The sequence below is a fragment of the Oryx dammah genome, unplaced genomic scaffold, assembly GCF_014754425.2.
Source record: "Oryx dammah isolate SB20612 unplaced genomic scaffold, SCBI_Odam_1.1 HiC_scaffold_9, whole genome shotgun sequence".
Taxonomy (NCBI): Eukaryota; Metazoa; Chordata; class Mammalia; order Artiodactyla; family Bovidae; genus Oryx; species Oryx dammah.
Genome location: NW_024070193.1, coordinates 44,838,154 through 44,854,327, shown reverse-complemented (window position 1 = coordinate 44,854,327; position 16,174 = coordinate 44,838,154). Strand labels below are relative to the sequence as shown.

The 16,174-nt window shown below is 39.8% G+C and overlaps 1 protein-coding gene across 4 annotated transcripts in view; it reads right to left on the bottom strand.

Annotated features, from left to right (window-relative positions):
- ANO10 (anoctamin 10) overlaps positions 1–16,174 on the bottom strand; it is a 218,273-nt gene that overhangs the window by 184,296 nt on the left and 17,803 nt on the right. For all 4 annotated transcript variants that reach the window (XM_040246099.1, XM_040246097.1, XM_040246101.1 and 1 more), the window contains exons 5-7: positions 8,724–8,843; positions 3,628–4,197; positions 1,838–1,893 (exon numbers count right to left, since the gene is read on the bottom strand). In XM_040246099.1, coding sequence (XP_040102033.1) covers positions 1,838–1,893; positions 3,628–4,197; positions 8,724–8,843 — 746 coding nt within the window. The remainder of the gene's footprint in view (positions 1–1,837; positions 1,894–3,627; positions 4,198–8,723; positions 8,844–16,174) is intronic.

Genomic DNA, 16,174 nt, shown 5'->3' with positions numbered 1-16,174 from the left:
GGGCATGTGGGATCTTGGTTCCCTGAACAGGGATGGAAGCCATGCCCCCTGCATTGTAAGCGTGGAGTCTTAACCACGGGACCACCAGGGAAGTCCCCCAACACGTGCCATTTCTTCCTTTAGTTCACCTGCTCAAGAACCTGCAACTACCTCTGGGACACATGAGATTCCTTCTGTCCCCCAGTCCCACGCTGGCTACTTCTGGCTTCTCAACACTGACAGGAGACTGCTGCGTGCAGTGTGAGCACTTGAGCAGTGACAGAAGGGGGAGTCGCTGGGGGGAGTGAGCAGTAGAATAATGTGGGGCAGGGGTAGGGATGGGGGTGTTAAGTTACAGTAGAAGAGCAAAAGCTCAGAAGGCTGAGAAACACCCTCCCCACAAGACTAAAAAGAAGGGACTTTTCTGAAGGTCCAGTGGTTAAGACTCCACGCTGCCAACGCAAGGGGCCTAAGTTTGATCCCTGGTCAGGAAACAGGAATCCAAGATTTCACATGTAAAGTGGCATGGACCAACCAAAAAAAAATTTTTTTTCTTTTTTTTTAATTAAAAAGGAAGGGAGAGACCTAACACACACAGGAGAGGATGAGCAGACTCTCAGCAATGAGTCTTTTTACACGACAGTCACTTGACACCGTATCTGGCACCAGCAGAGAAAAATCCAGTCTTAAAAATGGCTAAATTCTTTAAGACAAATGGAGTGTTCTACCTCTAGGGGCAAGAGCTCTGTTTTGTGATCTTTTTCAAAGACTCTTTTAATGCATCACACATTCCCCTGCTCACTTTCTCACACAGACAACACAGAATATAACATCCTTGCTGACTCAGCACCAACATTTTGAATATAAATTATTTTACAGGGCTAGAATGAGGCCCTCAGAGCCTTTTTAGATACAGATGGCTGCTTGCCCCTTTTCCAATGTCCAAATTGCTAAAGCTGTTGAAGTCTCATTACTTATTTATGAGAGGTTTTCTATTTCCTTCCCTACTCTTGCTTCTATAAATGTACCTACCTGCAGAAACCTAATCACCTTCCTAATGATGGCTTCTGATCCTTTAAGGATGGAAAAACCAGATAAATAAGCTTCTCAGAATGACTTCTGGAACTGGAACAAAGGCTCTTTCTAGGCGAGGGCCTGGACTCCTCTCTCGGGAGTAAAGTACATGGACTGTGTTAAATCAATTCCAGTGCAGAACTGCAGAGTTCAGAGGACTCTTTATGCACCTTTCTTGATTTTCAGCTGTGTTACAGATGGCTGAGGTAATCTCCTTTTACACAAGGTGCTTTCAAGCCACCTCTTTGTTATTTCTCATAATGGTGGGAAGAGGCATAATTGTGAGTTTTTACATAAGCAGCAAGCAGGTTACACAGTACTTACCCTTCATCCCTTCCCTTCTGCCCCTCAAAACATGCTAGAAACCTCTTGGACTTTGGAAATTCCTTAGACAAAATTTTAAAAAATAATAACTTAACACTTCATTACTAAACAGTAGGTAGGTAATTGGAAGGATTGGTGAATAATGAAACATTCAAACCTGAGTCACCAAAAGGAAAATAATAGAAACATGTCTATAGTGTTTCAAACAACTGGAAATTGGCTATAATACTAATTTTTGTATGTAAAGTCTTATATCATGGACACATTTGTAATAACACTGCTGAGTGTGTATGTAAATACATTTATTACTCAATCCTTGCCTTCTTGGACAAAGTATATTAACTACTATTACCTGATATTTTAAATTACAATCAAGTCTTCATATTTATAGTCCTAAATGTTACACAGTATACACTAGTTTCATAATTTCAATGGATCTGTACATAAAAGTTCTACTTACCACTAACACTTTCAGAATTAGGTGATTCTGGTAGGCAGATTCCAATCTGTGATTCTCTAAAATATTAAAAGGGAGAAGTAAGGTCTCTCAGGTAAGAAAGCAGAATGGGAGTTGTCGTGAGGTGAGGTGAAGCCTGTGCTAAGGGCAGCCGTGTCCAGCCACCCAGCCTCAGTCAGTAACCATGCGAGACAGTCCATCACGACTACTGCTTCCCACCAAGAACATCAAACAACAAAGAAACTAAAGACACGTTCTTCAAGGTACTGAAATAGCACTGTGGTCTGAAATTATTTTTTAAAATATTAATGCAACAAAGAAATGATTCCACAGACAGCCACCAGAAAAAGACTGTGTGAGCAGTAACAGTAAAATTGAGAGCAACCTCTGAAGAGTAGTAGGGCAAGAAATCAAATTCACAAGGATTAATTTAAAAGGAAACTCAAGTTTCCATCCTCACTCAGCAAAGGAGACACTGTGCAGGTCCCAAGTTGGTATTATTGTTTAGTCGTGTCCGACTCTTTGCGACCCCATGGACTGCAGCCTGCCAGGCTCCTTTGTCCACAGGATTCTCCAGGCAAGAATACTGGAGTGGGTTGCCACTTCCTTCTCCAGGGAATCTTCCAGACCCAGGGCACGAACCTGCATCTCCAGCATTGGCAGGCAGATTCTTTACTGCTGAGACACCACAGCAGGGCAAAAGGACAAAAAAGGCAGAATCTGAACAGAAGTATCACCTTGCACAGAGAGGTAATGTTAGGCTGACCTGGATTTGAACCTAAACTCAGTCAGTCAGTCACTGTGTGACCTTGGGCAAGTTACTTAACCTCCTGACACTCAGCCTCCTTGCCTACACCACAGGCCTAACACTACCCTTCTCCCAGGGTTACTGTCAGGATTAGAAATACTACAAAAACCATAGCTCAGCTCAAGAAAAGCACACAGCAAATAGTAGCTAGCAACTATGCTCCAAAAAAATTTTTTTAAAAATCTTATAAGAACAAAAATAAATAAATGCTGTGTATGTTAGTCACTTAGTCACGTCTGACTCTTTGTGACCCTGTGGACTATAGCCTGCCAGGCTCCTCTGTCCGTGGGATTTCCCAGGCAAGAATACTGGAGTGGGTTGCTGTTTCCTTCTCCAGGGGATCTTCCTGACCCAGGGATCAAATCCAGGTCTCCCGCATTGCAGGAAGATTCTTTGCAGGCAGATTCTTTACCATCTGAGCCACCAGAGAAGTCCCAAATAAATGGTATCTGTTGTTATATAACTAATATAAAGAATTTAAAATATCTGTATGGTCCAGAAGTTCAGGCCTACACTTCTTCCTAGTGGTTTATATACTAACAGCATATTTGTCTGACTGAATATATTAATTAAAAAGAAAACTGCCTATCAAGACCCTTTTTAAACTATAACCAAGTTCATTTTTTACCACAGAGACAGACAAGAACACCTTCCTTCACTGAGTTCAATGGCAGGCCTCTGCCCCACACAATTACACAAGTGGTTTTCAGATCCTAGACACAGGCAAGAGTACTGGAGCGGGGTGCCATCACCTTCTCCAGCAGGGCACCTAGAATATAGTAACTACCAATACATCGGAGCTGTGAGAATCGTGACCTGGAGATCATGGGAGTTCCCAGAGCCCGTGAACTTCTCCTCATGTCTCCACAATGAGCCCAGAGCAACATCTATCTGCTTTGCCAGGTAGCGGTTCTAAGAATCCTATGATCGCAGCAATGTTTCTTATAGGCAGATAAAGACATAAACACAAAGCATCAAGTCTTACCCCATGAGGTTAAAAATTCAGCAGCATATCGATAGAGGCGGTTCATGATTTCTATCACAATGGCGTAGATGATGCTGGGCACGTACAACAAGATGCTGGTCCACTCGGACCCGCTGTCCTCGTGCAGACCCAAGGCCCAGGCTTCCATGTCGAAGTAAATCATCATGACAAACAGAGAGAAATAGAGACAGAGGCACACGAAGGGCAGGGAGACCAGGTAAATGCGCAGCTGTCTCTTGTAGCTGGGGTAGAGTGGCTCCTCCCGGCCAGTGACTGGGTTGATACCCAGGACTCCGTGATACCCTGGCCGGGGCTCCTCGAACTTCCTCTTCATGACCAGGGTACCCCACCGGTAGGTCATGCTGGCACAGCCTCGCTTCCACACTTCCAAGATCACCGTGGACCAGATCAGGTTGAACGAGGCGAAGATCACGTACTTGTCATAGTCTTCCCATGCAAACAAGTAGTAAGGTAACCCAATGATGGCCATGGGGATTAAGGCAAACGTGAAATACTCCAGAAATCCAAAGTAAAGAGCGATGGTTTCTCCAAAGTAGCCACGAATTCTGTCTACAATCAAAGGGGGAAAAAAGAGACCTTTAGCACAGGCTGCCGAAGACTTTTTTTTTTTAATCATTTCAAGTAAGCTTATTCACTTTACTTAAGTGGGGATCATTTAACAACCTATTTCCCAATCAGTGTATAATAGTAAATTCATCCTCCATCAAGTACAAAAGTCCCGCTTGTGTGCAGAGCAAGCAGGACACCTCCCTGGGCTTAGGGCTCAGGCCATAGCTCCTGGGGCTGCTTCTCTTTACCTCCTCACTGATGGATGCCCTCTCCACAAGGGAAAACTTACCTTGGGCTCATCCCAAATCTCCAAGGTTCCTAGTTTAAATTCAGCCATGGCCCATGAACCATTTTTTTATTTTTTTTACTGGCCATACCTTTCAGAATGCAGAACTTCCCCAACCAGGGATGGACCATGGCCCCTGCAGTGGATGCACAGAGTCTTAACCACTAGACCACCAGGACATCTCACAGCCAATGAACCATCTTAATTTGGGGGTTTACTTTATGGTCCCCATTTTTATCTCACTTTAATACTTTAGAGTAATAGGGGTTATTTTCAAAGAAGACTCCCCATCCATAGTATCCTGCTCCCCCACTACCCAAAGCTATATATTTTCATCAATGTGTCATGGCAAACTTTTCAATACCCTGAAGAAAAATTATTCAAAAGCACAAACAATATTCTACATGTTAACTTCTAGAACAGCCATGGAACACTTGTATCTAAACTTCATACACCCACTGGGCAGAAGAAGGGCCAAGCAACATCACTGTTAATTGTCTGTGAACTTGACACCAGCTAACTAATGCAAAAGAGGTCACAAACACTGTGTCCTTTGTCAGCCACATCTACCTGGGCGAGTTCTTAGACTGCAAAAGCAGCCTGCCTTGGGACCAGGGTGGGATGCAGGCAGTAAGGGAGGTGTAATAGTCAGAATTAGTACTTCTTGATTAATTACATGCAGTTTTAAAAAAAGAAAAACACAGTGTTTTAAGATAATGCATCAGATCAGTCTATAGGGATGGTTCAGATTAAACAAAGATACTATTTTCCTCTATCTTTAATTCTTCTATTAACTCAGGAGCATGCTAAAATTTAAAAAAAAGTTTTCGATATATAGGTCTTTAGTTTCTTTAGGTAGGTATATTCCTAAGTATTTTATTCTTTTCGTTGCAATGGTGAATGGAATTGTTTCCTTAATTTCTTTTTCTACTTTCTCATTATTAGTGTACAGGAATGCAAGGGATTTCTGAGTGTTGATTTTATATCCTGCAACTTTACTATATTCATTGATTAGCTCTAGTAATTTTCTGGTGGAGTCTTTAGGATTTTCTATGTAGAGGATCATGTCATCTGCAAACAGTGAGAGTTTTACTTCTTCTTTTCCAATTTGGATTCCTTTTATTTCTTTTTCTGCTCTGATTGCTGTGGCCAAAACTTCCAGAACTATATTGAATACTAAAGAAACTAAAAACCTATATATTGAAAACTATAAAACACTGATGAACGAAATCAAAGAAGACACTAATAGATGGAAAAATATACCATGTTCATGGATTGGAAAAATCAATATAATCAAAATGAGTATACTACCCAAAGCAATCTACAGATTCATTGCAATCCCTATCAAGCTACCAGTGGTATTTTTCACAGAACTAGAACAAATAATTTCAAGATTTGTATGGAAATACAAAAAACCTCGAATAGCCAAAGCAATCTTGAGAAAGAAGAATGGAACTGGAGGAATCAACCTGCCTGACTTCAGGCTCTACTACAAAGCCACAGTCATCAAGACAATATGGTACTGGCACAAAGACAGAAATATAGATCAATGGAACAAAATAGAAAGCCCAGAGATAAAGCCACACACCTATGGACACCTTATCTTTGACAAAGGAGGCAAGAATATACAATGGAGTAAAGACAATCTCTTTAACAAGTGGTGCTGGGAAAACTGGTCAACCACTTGTAAAAGAATGAAACTAGATCACTTTCTAACACCATACACAAAAATAAGCTCAAAATGGATTAAAGATCTAAACGTAAGACCAGAAACTATAAAACTCCTAGAGGAGAACATAGGCAAAACACTCTCCGACATAAATCACAGCAGGATCCTCTATGATCCACCTCCCAGAATACTGGAAATAAAAGCAAAAATAAACAAATGGGACCTAATTAAAATTAAAAGCTTCTGCACAACAAAGGAAACTATAAGTAAGGTGAAAAGACAGCCTTCTGAATGGGAGAAAACAATAGCAAATGAAGCAACTGACAAACAACTAATCTCAAAAATATACAAGCAACTCCTGCAGCTCAATTCCAGAAAAATAAATGACCCAATCAAAAAATGGGCCAAAGAACTAAATAGACATTTCTCCAAAGACATACAGATGGCTAACACACACATGAGAAGATGCTCAACATCACTCATTATCAGAGAAATGCAAATCAAAACCACAATGAGGTACCATTTCACACCAGTCAGAATGGCTGCGATCTAAAAGTCTACAAGCAATAAATGCTGGAGAGGATGTGGAGAAAAGGGAACCCTCTTACACTGTTGGTGGGAATGCAAACCAGTACAGCCACTATGGAGAAAAAATTGCAAATAGAGCTGCCTTATGACCCAGCAATCCCACTGCTGGGCATACACACCAAGGAAACCAGAATTGAAAGAGACACATATACCCCAATGTTCATCGCAGCACTGTTTATAATAGCCAGGACATGGAAACAACCTAGATGTCCATCAGCAGATGAATGGATAAGAAAGCTGTGGTACATATACACAATGGAGTACTACTCAGCCATTAAAAAGAATACATTTGAATCAGTTCTAATGAGATGGATGAAACTGGAGCCGATTATACAGAGTGAAGTAAGCCAGAAAGAAAAACACCAATACAGTATACTGACACATATATATGGAATTTAGAAAGATGGTAATGATGACCCTTTATGCAAGACAGCAAAAGAGACACAAATGTATAGAACGGACTTTTGGACTCTGAGGGAGAGGGAGAGGGAGAGGGTGGGATGATTTGGGAGAATGGCTTTGAAACATGTGTACTATCATGTAAGAAACAAAGTGCCAGTCTATGTTCGATACAGGATACAGGATGCTTGGGGCTGGTGCATGGGGATGATCCAGAGAGATGATATGGGGTGGGAGGTGGGAGGGGGATTCAGGACTGGGAGCTTGTATACACCCGTGGTGGATTCATGTCAATGTATGGCAAAACCAATACAGTATTGTAAAGTAAAATAAAGTAAAAATAAAATTTAAAAAAAATAATAAAATAAAATTAAATTAAATTTTAAAAAAAAGAAAACCAAAGGGTATGACAAACTAACCTTAAATGAGAATCAGGTTAAAAGATACCTAAGCAATTAAAAAAAAAAGAAAAAGACACTCATGGGCCTTGGCTCCAAATCAAACCACTTCTCTCTTTTGATCTCAGTACAAGCTCAAGATCATCCTGAGCCCCAGCTCTCCCAGAGGCCTCAAGACCACTACTACATCCGTGCTCAGCCTTCACCATCAACTCGCTTTTCCCCAGTGGCTTTCTAAGATATAGCTACTGGAGACTGTCACTTACAAGACCTAGAAGTAATATTTAAATTTACAGCCACCTAAAGGCTAAACAAAGTGAAAAAATGTCATATAAGTGAAACATAAAATGATTTTTATATCACCTGGAACTATCAACATTTTTCCTTTCAAAGAATTCAAGTAAAAATTCAAAATGCAATTTCAAAATTGGACCCTAAAATGATTTTTTGCTCATTATGACAATATTATAATGACCGTTTTCAGAAATGGAAACTGTAAAGAAAATTTTAGAGGAATTCCTTTAAACAAAGTCAAAAAGGCAATGTTCATTAAAGAAAAACTGACAGTAATCTTTATGGTGAAAACTACCAGCTTAAATATAATCTTTATGCTTAAAAAAATCACTAAATCAAAAAACTTGAACATCCATACTGACATAAGTTTACACAGAATAATGTTCAACATCCACTGAATAAATTAATGGTTATTCTTCTAAGTGTCTTCAGAGAAAATAGACAGATCCAGTAATGCACACCAAGATCTTTATGAATTATCTCAAAACATGCTTCAGCCTGCTAGTCTGCTGCTAAGAATGAGCAAAGCTTGGCCCACTCCAAATAATTAGCTCTAAAGAAACAGCAATTTTCAAATAGGAAATATTCATGGTCAAAGTGGATTCTTACAAACTATGTTCTACAACAAATTAGACACACACTCAGGATGGCCACTCCGGATTGTCCGTGTCACTGGTGACATTTAATAAAAGCCTGTAATTCACTTCATCTAAAATGATATTAAGAATAAAATAAATAGATCATGCAACCCACCTTATCCTCCTCACCATTTTTTTTTTTTTTTGCCCACACACAGCTGGTAAATCATGCCCATCACAGAATGAAATATCCACCCAAGAAGGACATCACCACTGCTGTGACCTCCTCTAAGAGAGCCGGCACTGACACGTACCTATGGGCTGAAACTTCAAGGTAAATCGAGTATACCAGGTGTCCTCAAGCTTCTTCAGGGCCTCGTTGTCATGCAGTGGGAACACTTGAACCACAATGCCAGACGTGAGCAGCCTCCTCACTGCGGAAGGAAATTATGAGATGGGTTTGAGATTTCTCGTGACACACTTTCATCAAAAGCTACCCATACTCTCCAGGAAGAGTAAAGGGCTACATAAAGACCAGTACTGTCCTGTCTGCTCCCAAGGGATATTCTTCTGTTCTTCAGGATGTCAACATCTTTACTATTTCCTTTGACTATGAAAGCAATACAAGTTGATGTAAAATTTTCAATCTTACAGAAATGCACAGATCAGAACTGGAGAGGCCCTGGTTATTCTCTCCCTTCCACAAAAAAATAACCACTGTAAATAGCAATTAAGTATATAAGCTGACTTCAAAATAAACACCCATAAATATTTATTTTAGATACAAAAGGAACCATTCGCTACACATCATTCTGTAATCTTCTCATGGAGCGGTAGAAAATGATGAATCCTTCTCAATGCCAATGTACACAGAACATGAACATCCTTTTACATAGTGTCATACGATTTCCTTCCATGAAATGCAGTAATTGAACTAACCCTCTACTGAAAAATATTTATTTCCTTTTTTGGCTATTAGAAATAATGTTAAAATTCTTGTAGATATAACTTATCCCACGTGCCTATGATTTCCTTGTTATATATACTTAGAAGTTCCAAGAGCAGAACATATGTGTATTAAACTTAGATACATATTACAAAACAGCCTCTAGAAAAATTTTACTCATCTGTCTTCCCACTACAGTTAAAATAAGATGATGTTCAATTCATATTGCTCACTGATATGGGGTATTTTCAAAAGCATTTTCCTCTTTTCTAATCTGCTAACAAAGGCTTACATTCACAGGCAGCAAATACCAAAAAAAAAAAAAAAAAAGACTTCCTGCTTTCAGCAATCATTTGGTATGATCCTAACACTTGTGCACATATCTAGGCGATGAGACAGGCTGGGACCTGGGACCCTTCACAGAAGTCTTTGCACCCGGACAAAAGGCTCTTGCAGCAACAGAATATAAGCGACTAAAACTTACCTTACACAGGCCAGGTGCAGTTGGAGCAAATTATGAACAGTAAGATTGAAAAAGGCCACAAACAACTGCTACTTCTGAGGCGCTGAGAGCAGAAGCAAGGTACCCCCATGATCCCTGCACACAGCACCACTGAGGGGGTGGAGAGAGCAGGTAACGCCGCCCTCCATCCCGACCCACCAATCTGCGCCCACCCTCATACCTGACCCCTTCCCCTGCCCCGCACCCCCAGGAGCGAGCCAGGGCGTCGGTTACTGCTTTCCCATGTGCTGGAGCATGAGTCCCGGTAAAGCCCTGCCTGAATCTCACCTGGCCTCTTATCAATTTCTGTTGAATAAAGAGGCCAAGAACCCAGGTCAGTTACAGAAAGACAAACACATTTAACCGAAGACAATATCCCCCAGTGATAATAAATGAACATGGGGTAATCTTTCACCCATAATTATTTAGAGTGACTCTGGGTGGGCAGGTTTTCGAGTCTTTCTGAGGAAATGTGTTCTGTTCACGGAGAACTCAGATGCACTGCCTTACGCCGTATCTGGGCACATGGGGTACTTTTCACACGAGTTCCCAGAGTTTCTTCTTAAAGACTACGGCCCACTTATAAAATGGAACTCATCAAGAAAGAAAGGCCTGCTGTTTGCATCCGTGGATAAGCTCTGAGCTCTTTATCAGCTCATCTCCACTGAGGGCTCCCTTCTTTATCTCCAATTTAACTTTTCCCACAGACAAGTAATGAGCATATCAGGCAACAGGCCCCTCAAGGAGGACAGCAAGTAAGTATCTGCAGCATGGAAGAGAAACACGATTTAAGTTTTCCATGTAGATATACTACGTGTAACAAAGAGAGATGGCATCTCAGGACAGAGGTCCTATTACAAACCCTTCAGTGTAATTTTAAAGAAAACCTAACTTCTTAGAAATGAGGGGGAAAAAAGGATAATAAAGATGAGATATTTGATACTAACAATAGGAAAAATTATCAAGATGATCACGAAGGATACTGTCTTTGGTTAAATTTGTTTGTCTCTGATACGTGTAGAAGTATTAAAATCATACTGGTCAAACGACTGCTGGAAGCAGGAAGTGTTTTTCTGATTTTGATACTTGCTGTTGGTGAACGTAGGCCTTTGTTATCAAGTTAGAAAAGATAAAACTGATTTTGAAGATATAAGAAAAAGTACGGATCTCAAAAACGAAAAGGATTCTTAATAGCTGATTCTCCTTACATCTCATGCATAAGTTATACAGAGGGGAAAAGTCTTGAAAAGCTAGGGGTGTGATAAAAAGCCTCATTCTCCATGACTGAAAAAAGGTATATACTCAAAATATTAATGACTAGAGTAAAAAAGCATATGGTTTAAGTTATATCAGCTCTGGTGCTGTCAAATCCAGTTTTAAAACATTTTTATTCTAAAGTGTTTCAGTGAATTGTTTTCTTCAGCTAACAGGAGTGAAAGTCAATCACCCACAACAGTTCTCATTCTTAGCTCTTACTGAGGGATGCACAGCTGTATCTTATTCTTCTATCACTATCCTTTTCAACTACTACATCAAGTTTAACTTTGACCTGACTTATGGCATCTAAATTACTATTTTACTATTTCTAAGCTCTTTTTAAAGGAATTGTTCCATTCTGCTATAGAAGACATTCAAGGCCTGCATAAAAAGCCGCTTGTAAACCTCTAAAAATAGGGTTGCAAACTAAGGGACTCAGAGAGACTATAAAGCTTCAAGTCCTAAATTACTGGGCTTCTCTTTACCACCAGTGCCAAAAGCATGGTTCTGGTTTCAGCTTCTAAAAATAGAGGAGGTGTTTTGTTGGGTTTTTTTTTTTTGCCTTCAGTCAGTCCTTGGACTTTTCTCTTGTCAGCTAAAAATGTAATTAACAGGAGCCTTACCGTCAAAGGAAAATATAATGCTGTCTGTGCCTATTTAAAGAAAGGAACAATTTAGGACTTCCCGGGAGGTCCAGTGGCTGACTCTGTGTTCCCAATGCAGGGGGCCCAGGTTCAATCCCTGGTCTCTCTGGTCGGGCAACTAGATTCCACATGCTGCAACTAAGAGCTCGCATACTGCCACAAAGATCCCATGTGCCGAAATCAAGTCCCGGTGCAGCCAAACAAATAAATATTAAAAAATAAAGAAAGGAACAATTTAAACCAAGACTCCTTTAAGAATGCTGAATGATCCACTGTCAAGCGCTAGGACTATTACTATTACAGACGTTTAAGAATGAGTCACATTAACCATAATCTAATTTAAGAGAGACTGTAACTTGGCTTATACTAGGACCCTCTAAATAAAATAATGCAATGATAATACTAACACAGCCTTCAGTTGATGTGACATAAAAGTAAACACAGAAGTCCCTCTCACAATTCCTTACAGTGTCTCTTTGCGAAGGGAGGAACAGGTGATGCTGCCTGCAATCCAGCAGAGGGGTGATGAGCACCCAGTACCCTTAGGGAGAGGAGGCTGCACGGGGAACACAGGGCCCCTGCCGCCCCTGCCACTGGCCCCCGTCCCAGGCCCTGCCTGCATCTAGCGCTCAGATGTGAACAGACCCCTCCTGTCTTAAAGAGGAACAAACAGCTTCTCAGGGATACCTGTGTTTTCAAAATGCATTTTTATATTCTGGTATTGTTTTCATCCCTGCTTAACATAATAACTGCAAATATGTATGTGGCAAAACACAGTGTGTGTAGAGACATACAGATACAGATACACAGATAAATATGGTACGATACCCAGCAATACACACAAACACACACATCAATGGTTTGTCTTATATGCATGCCTGCTACAGGATATTTACTTGACATTCTCTCTATTATTCTCATAAGGCAATATTTTTAGAAGACAGAATATATCTAACCACTCTAATTTATCCATCTGTATACATAAGATATTCAGAGGTAGTTATTGTCCTAAAAAAGAATAACAATATAATATTTTAAAACTTCACAAGAGATTGCCACACTCCATCCATCAAAACATGACAATCATCTGATAGACATTTTGAGACAGAGCTTTTACCTAAACTAAATAATATCCCTTAGAATAAAGTTAATATATAAGAAAGTCTCCACTCTCTCAACGACTCTTTAAAAAGAAAATTTTTTGCTAGGTTACCTCCATGACTGTTAATTACTAGGAATCAACAGGCAAAGTCAGTCAGAGAGTCTGAGATCTCGGCTCACAAAGGCAACTAGAAAAGGGATGCCCCCAGATGGCCGCTGATGACTAAGACGCACATATAACCAGAAACAGAATGTGGCCCTCCTCGTGACAAGTGGTGGCAGGGGGCACGGTTCTCCTGCACACTGAGGGATGAGAAACTACTGTCCCCGTATCCAGAATGCAGGCTAAGGGGGTGCTCCCTGCCTGGGACCACAGCCAGACCAGAGACACAAGGCTGGAGGAGGGAAAGGGCATGTCTGCCATCTTGGGAAAAGCACTGCCTACTGGCACGGAGGGATGGACATAGGCAGCACAGCAGCTGTGGTCTTGGTTGGCCAAAGACAGACGGAAAGGTCAAACCCAGCAACACTTCTCTTAAGAACAGGGCTCCAGGGATTTAACCCTCCCTGGTGGTCTAGTGGTTATGAGTCCACTTTCTAAGGCAGGGGATGAGGGTTCCATCCCTGGTCCAGGAACGAAGAGCCCACATGCCACAGAGCAGCTAAACCCATACACCACAACTACTGAGGCCGAGCACCGCAACAAAAACATACACCACAACTACTGAGGCCGAGCACCGCAACAAAAACATCCTGCATGAGGCAACTAAGACCCAACACAGCCAAATAAATGAAGAAATCAAGAAAAGGGCTCCATGGAGGCTCTAAGATGACTCAAGGAGAACACACTGTCAGGCAGAATCCCAGCTCCTGACCACCACAGTTCCTGACTGGAGGCCCCCCAACATCCCCTCTTCCCAATATACACACTTCCTTCCCAGAACAGCTGGTCTGGAAAAAATAGGGGTTCCTTAAAAAATATAAGCAAATGCCACAAAGCAACTGACATCAAACTATGCAAGAATACTATGAAAGAGGAAAGTCATTTTTTAAAAAGGCAGAGAAGAAACACAGCAAAAAAGTTACAGCATAGAGCAAAGAAAAATTATGGAATTCTTCAAGGAGTTCATGAAATTAGAGCAAGCCACATCTCTGAAACTAAAATCAAGAAAAACCTATGAGAGCTGAAGGTGGGAGCCTGGAAAAGCAAAATATCAGAAAAATAAAACTATTACAGATACAAAGAAAGTCACAGTAAAAGCTACTGAAAAAGTAAAGACTCAAAGAACAAAGCTGGAAAATGGTGGACATGCCTTAAAAATTACATAAAAACTTTAAAATATTTCAGAGACTATATAAGACATATATATATATAAGTATATACATTACTTACATATATACACACACACGTACACAAATGGCATTCTTAAAGACAAGAACAGAAAATAAAACCAAATAACTCTTCAAAGGTAACTGAAGAAAATGTTTTTGAAATCATGGTAATCTTTAATCTGCACACCAAAGATGATATGTCTAACAAAAAACTGCTACAAGATAATTAATATCAAGATATACACAGATAACTGGAAATGCAAACAAAGAGGAATGATAAGCACCTACATTCAAGTTTCTAGACACCTCCCAAAAGTCATACAGGTCAACAAGGAGAGCAAGCAAAACCATCTATGCCACATCACTAACTCAAGAGTCAGAGGAAAGTACATAACGCAGTTTACAGGGAAGCCAGGCAGCAGAGAGTGAACACACTCTTGGTTCCCGAGCACACACGGGACATTTTCCAAGACAGACCATATGTTAGGCCTCAACAGATTTAAAAAGATATGGATTATAAAAAGTATCCTCTGACCACAGCGGGATGAAGTTGGAAATCAATAACAGAAGGAAAACTGAGGAATTCACAAATGTGTGTAAAGTAAACATCACATTCTGAAACAGCCAGTGGGTCAAGGAAGAAACTACAGGGGAAATTAGCAAATACCTAGAAATGAATGAAAACCAAACACAATATACCAAAACATATGAGACACAGAGAAAGCAAGTCTAACAGGGCAGTTAATAGCAATAAATGCTTATATTTAAAAATAAGAAAGATCTCAAATAACAACCTAATTTTACTATTAAGGAATCAGAAGAAGAAGAGCAATTTAAACCCAAAACTAGCAGAAGGAAGAAAATGATTGGAGCAGAGATAAATCAAACAGGATAGAAAGATAACAGAGAAAATTACAAAAACCAAAAGTTGGTTCTTTGCAAAGATCAACAAAACTGACAAATCTTTAGCTAGATGAACTGAGAAAAACAGACAACATAAAACTACTAAAATCAGAGATGAAAATGGGTACGTGACTATGGATTCTAAAGAAATCAGAAAGATTGTAAGAGTACACTGTGAATACTTGTACACCAACAAACTGGCTAGCCTAGATGAAATGGACAAATTCCTAGAAACACAAAACAAAGCAAAACTAGATCAGGAAGGAAGAGAAAATGTGAACAGATTTATAATTATAAGGCAGTAACTAAAAAAATCTCACAACAAAGAAAAAACCAGAACTTGATACCTTTACCGGTGAATTTTACCACTATTTAAAGGGAAACTAATACCAATCCTTCTCCAATTTTCCCCAAAAAGTAAAGAGGAAGGAACACTACTAACTCACTCTATGAGGCCAGAACTACCCTGACACAAAGTCAAACAGAAGCACTACAAGAAGAGAAAACTATAGACCAATATCCCTTATGAACAATGATGCAAAAATCCTCAGCAAAATACTAGCAAAGTCAATTCGGCAACATGTTAAAAGGATTATATACCATGACAAGTGGGATTTGTTCTGAGAATTCAAGGATAGTTCAATATACTAAAATCAATCTACGTAATACATCACATTAACAGAATGAAGGGGAGAAAAAAAAAACAACCCACATCATGTTGAATGGTGAAAGAATGAAAGTTTTCCTCTAAAATCAGAAATAAGACAAAGATGACCACTTTCATCACTTTTATTCAACATGCTATTGGAAGTTTTAGCTTGAGCAAATAGGCAAGTAAAACAAATAAAAGACATCAACACTGAAGAGTTAGAAGTAAAATTGTCTCTGTTCACAGATGATATCATCTTATATGTAGAAAACCCTAAAATTTCCACAAAAATACTATCAAAGCCAATAAATAAAGTCAGTAAAGTAGCAGGACACAAAGTCAGCACCTAAAGATCAGTTTCATCTCTATACACTAACAATGAACTATCTGAAAAGATAATTATGAAAACAATTCTATTTTCAATAACATCA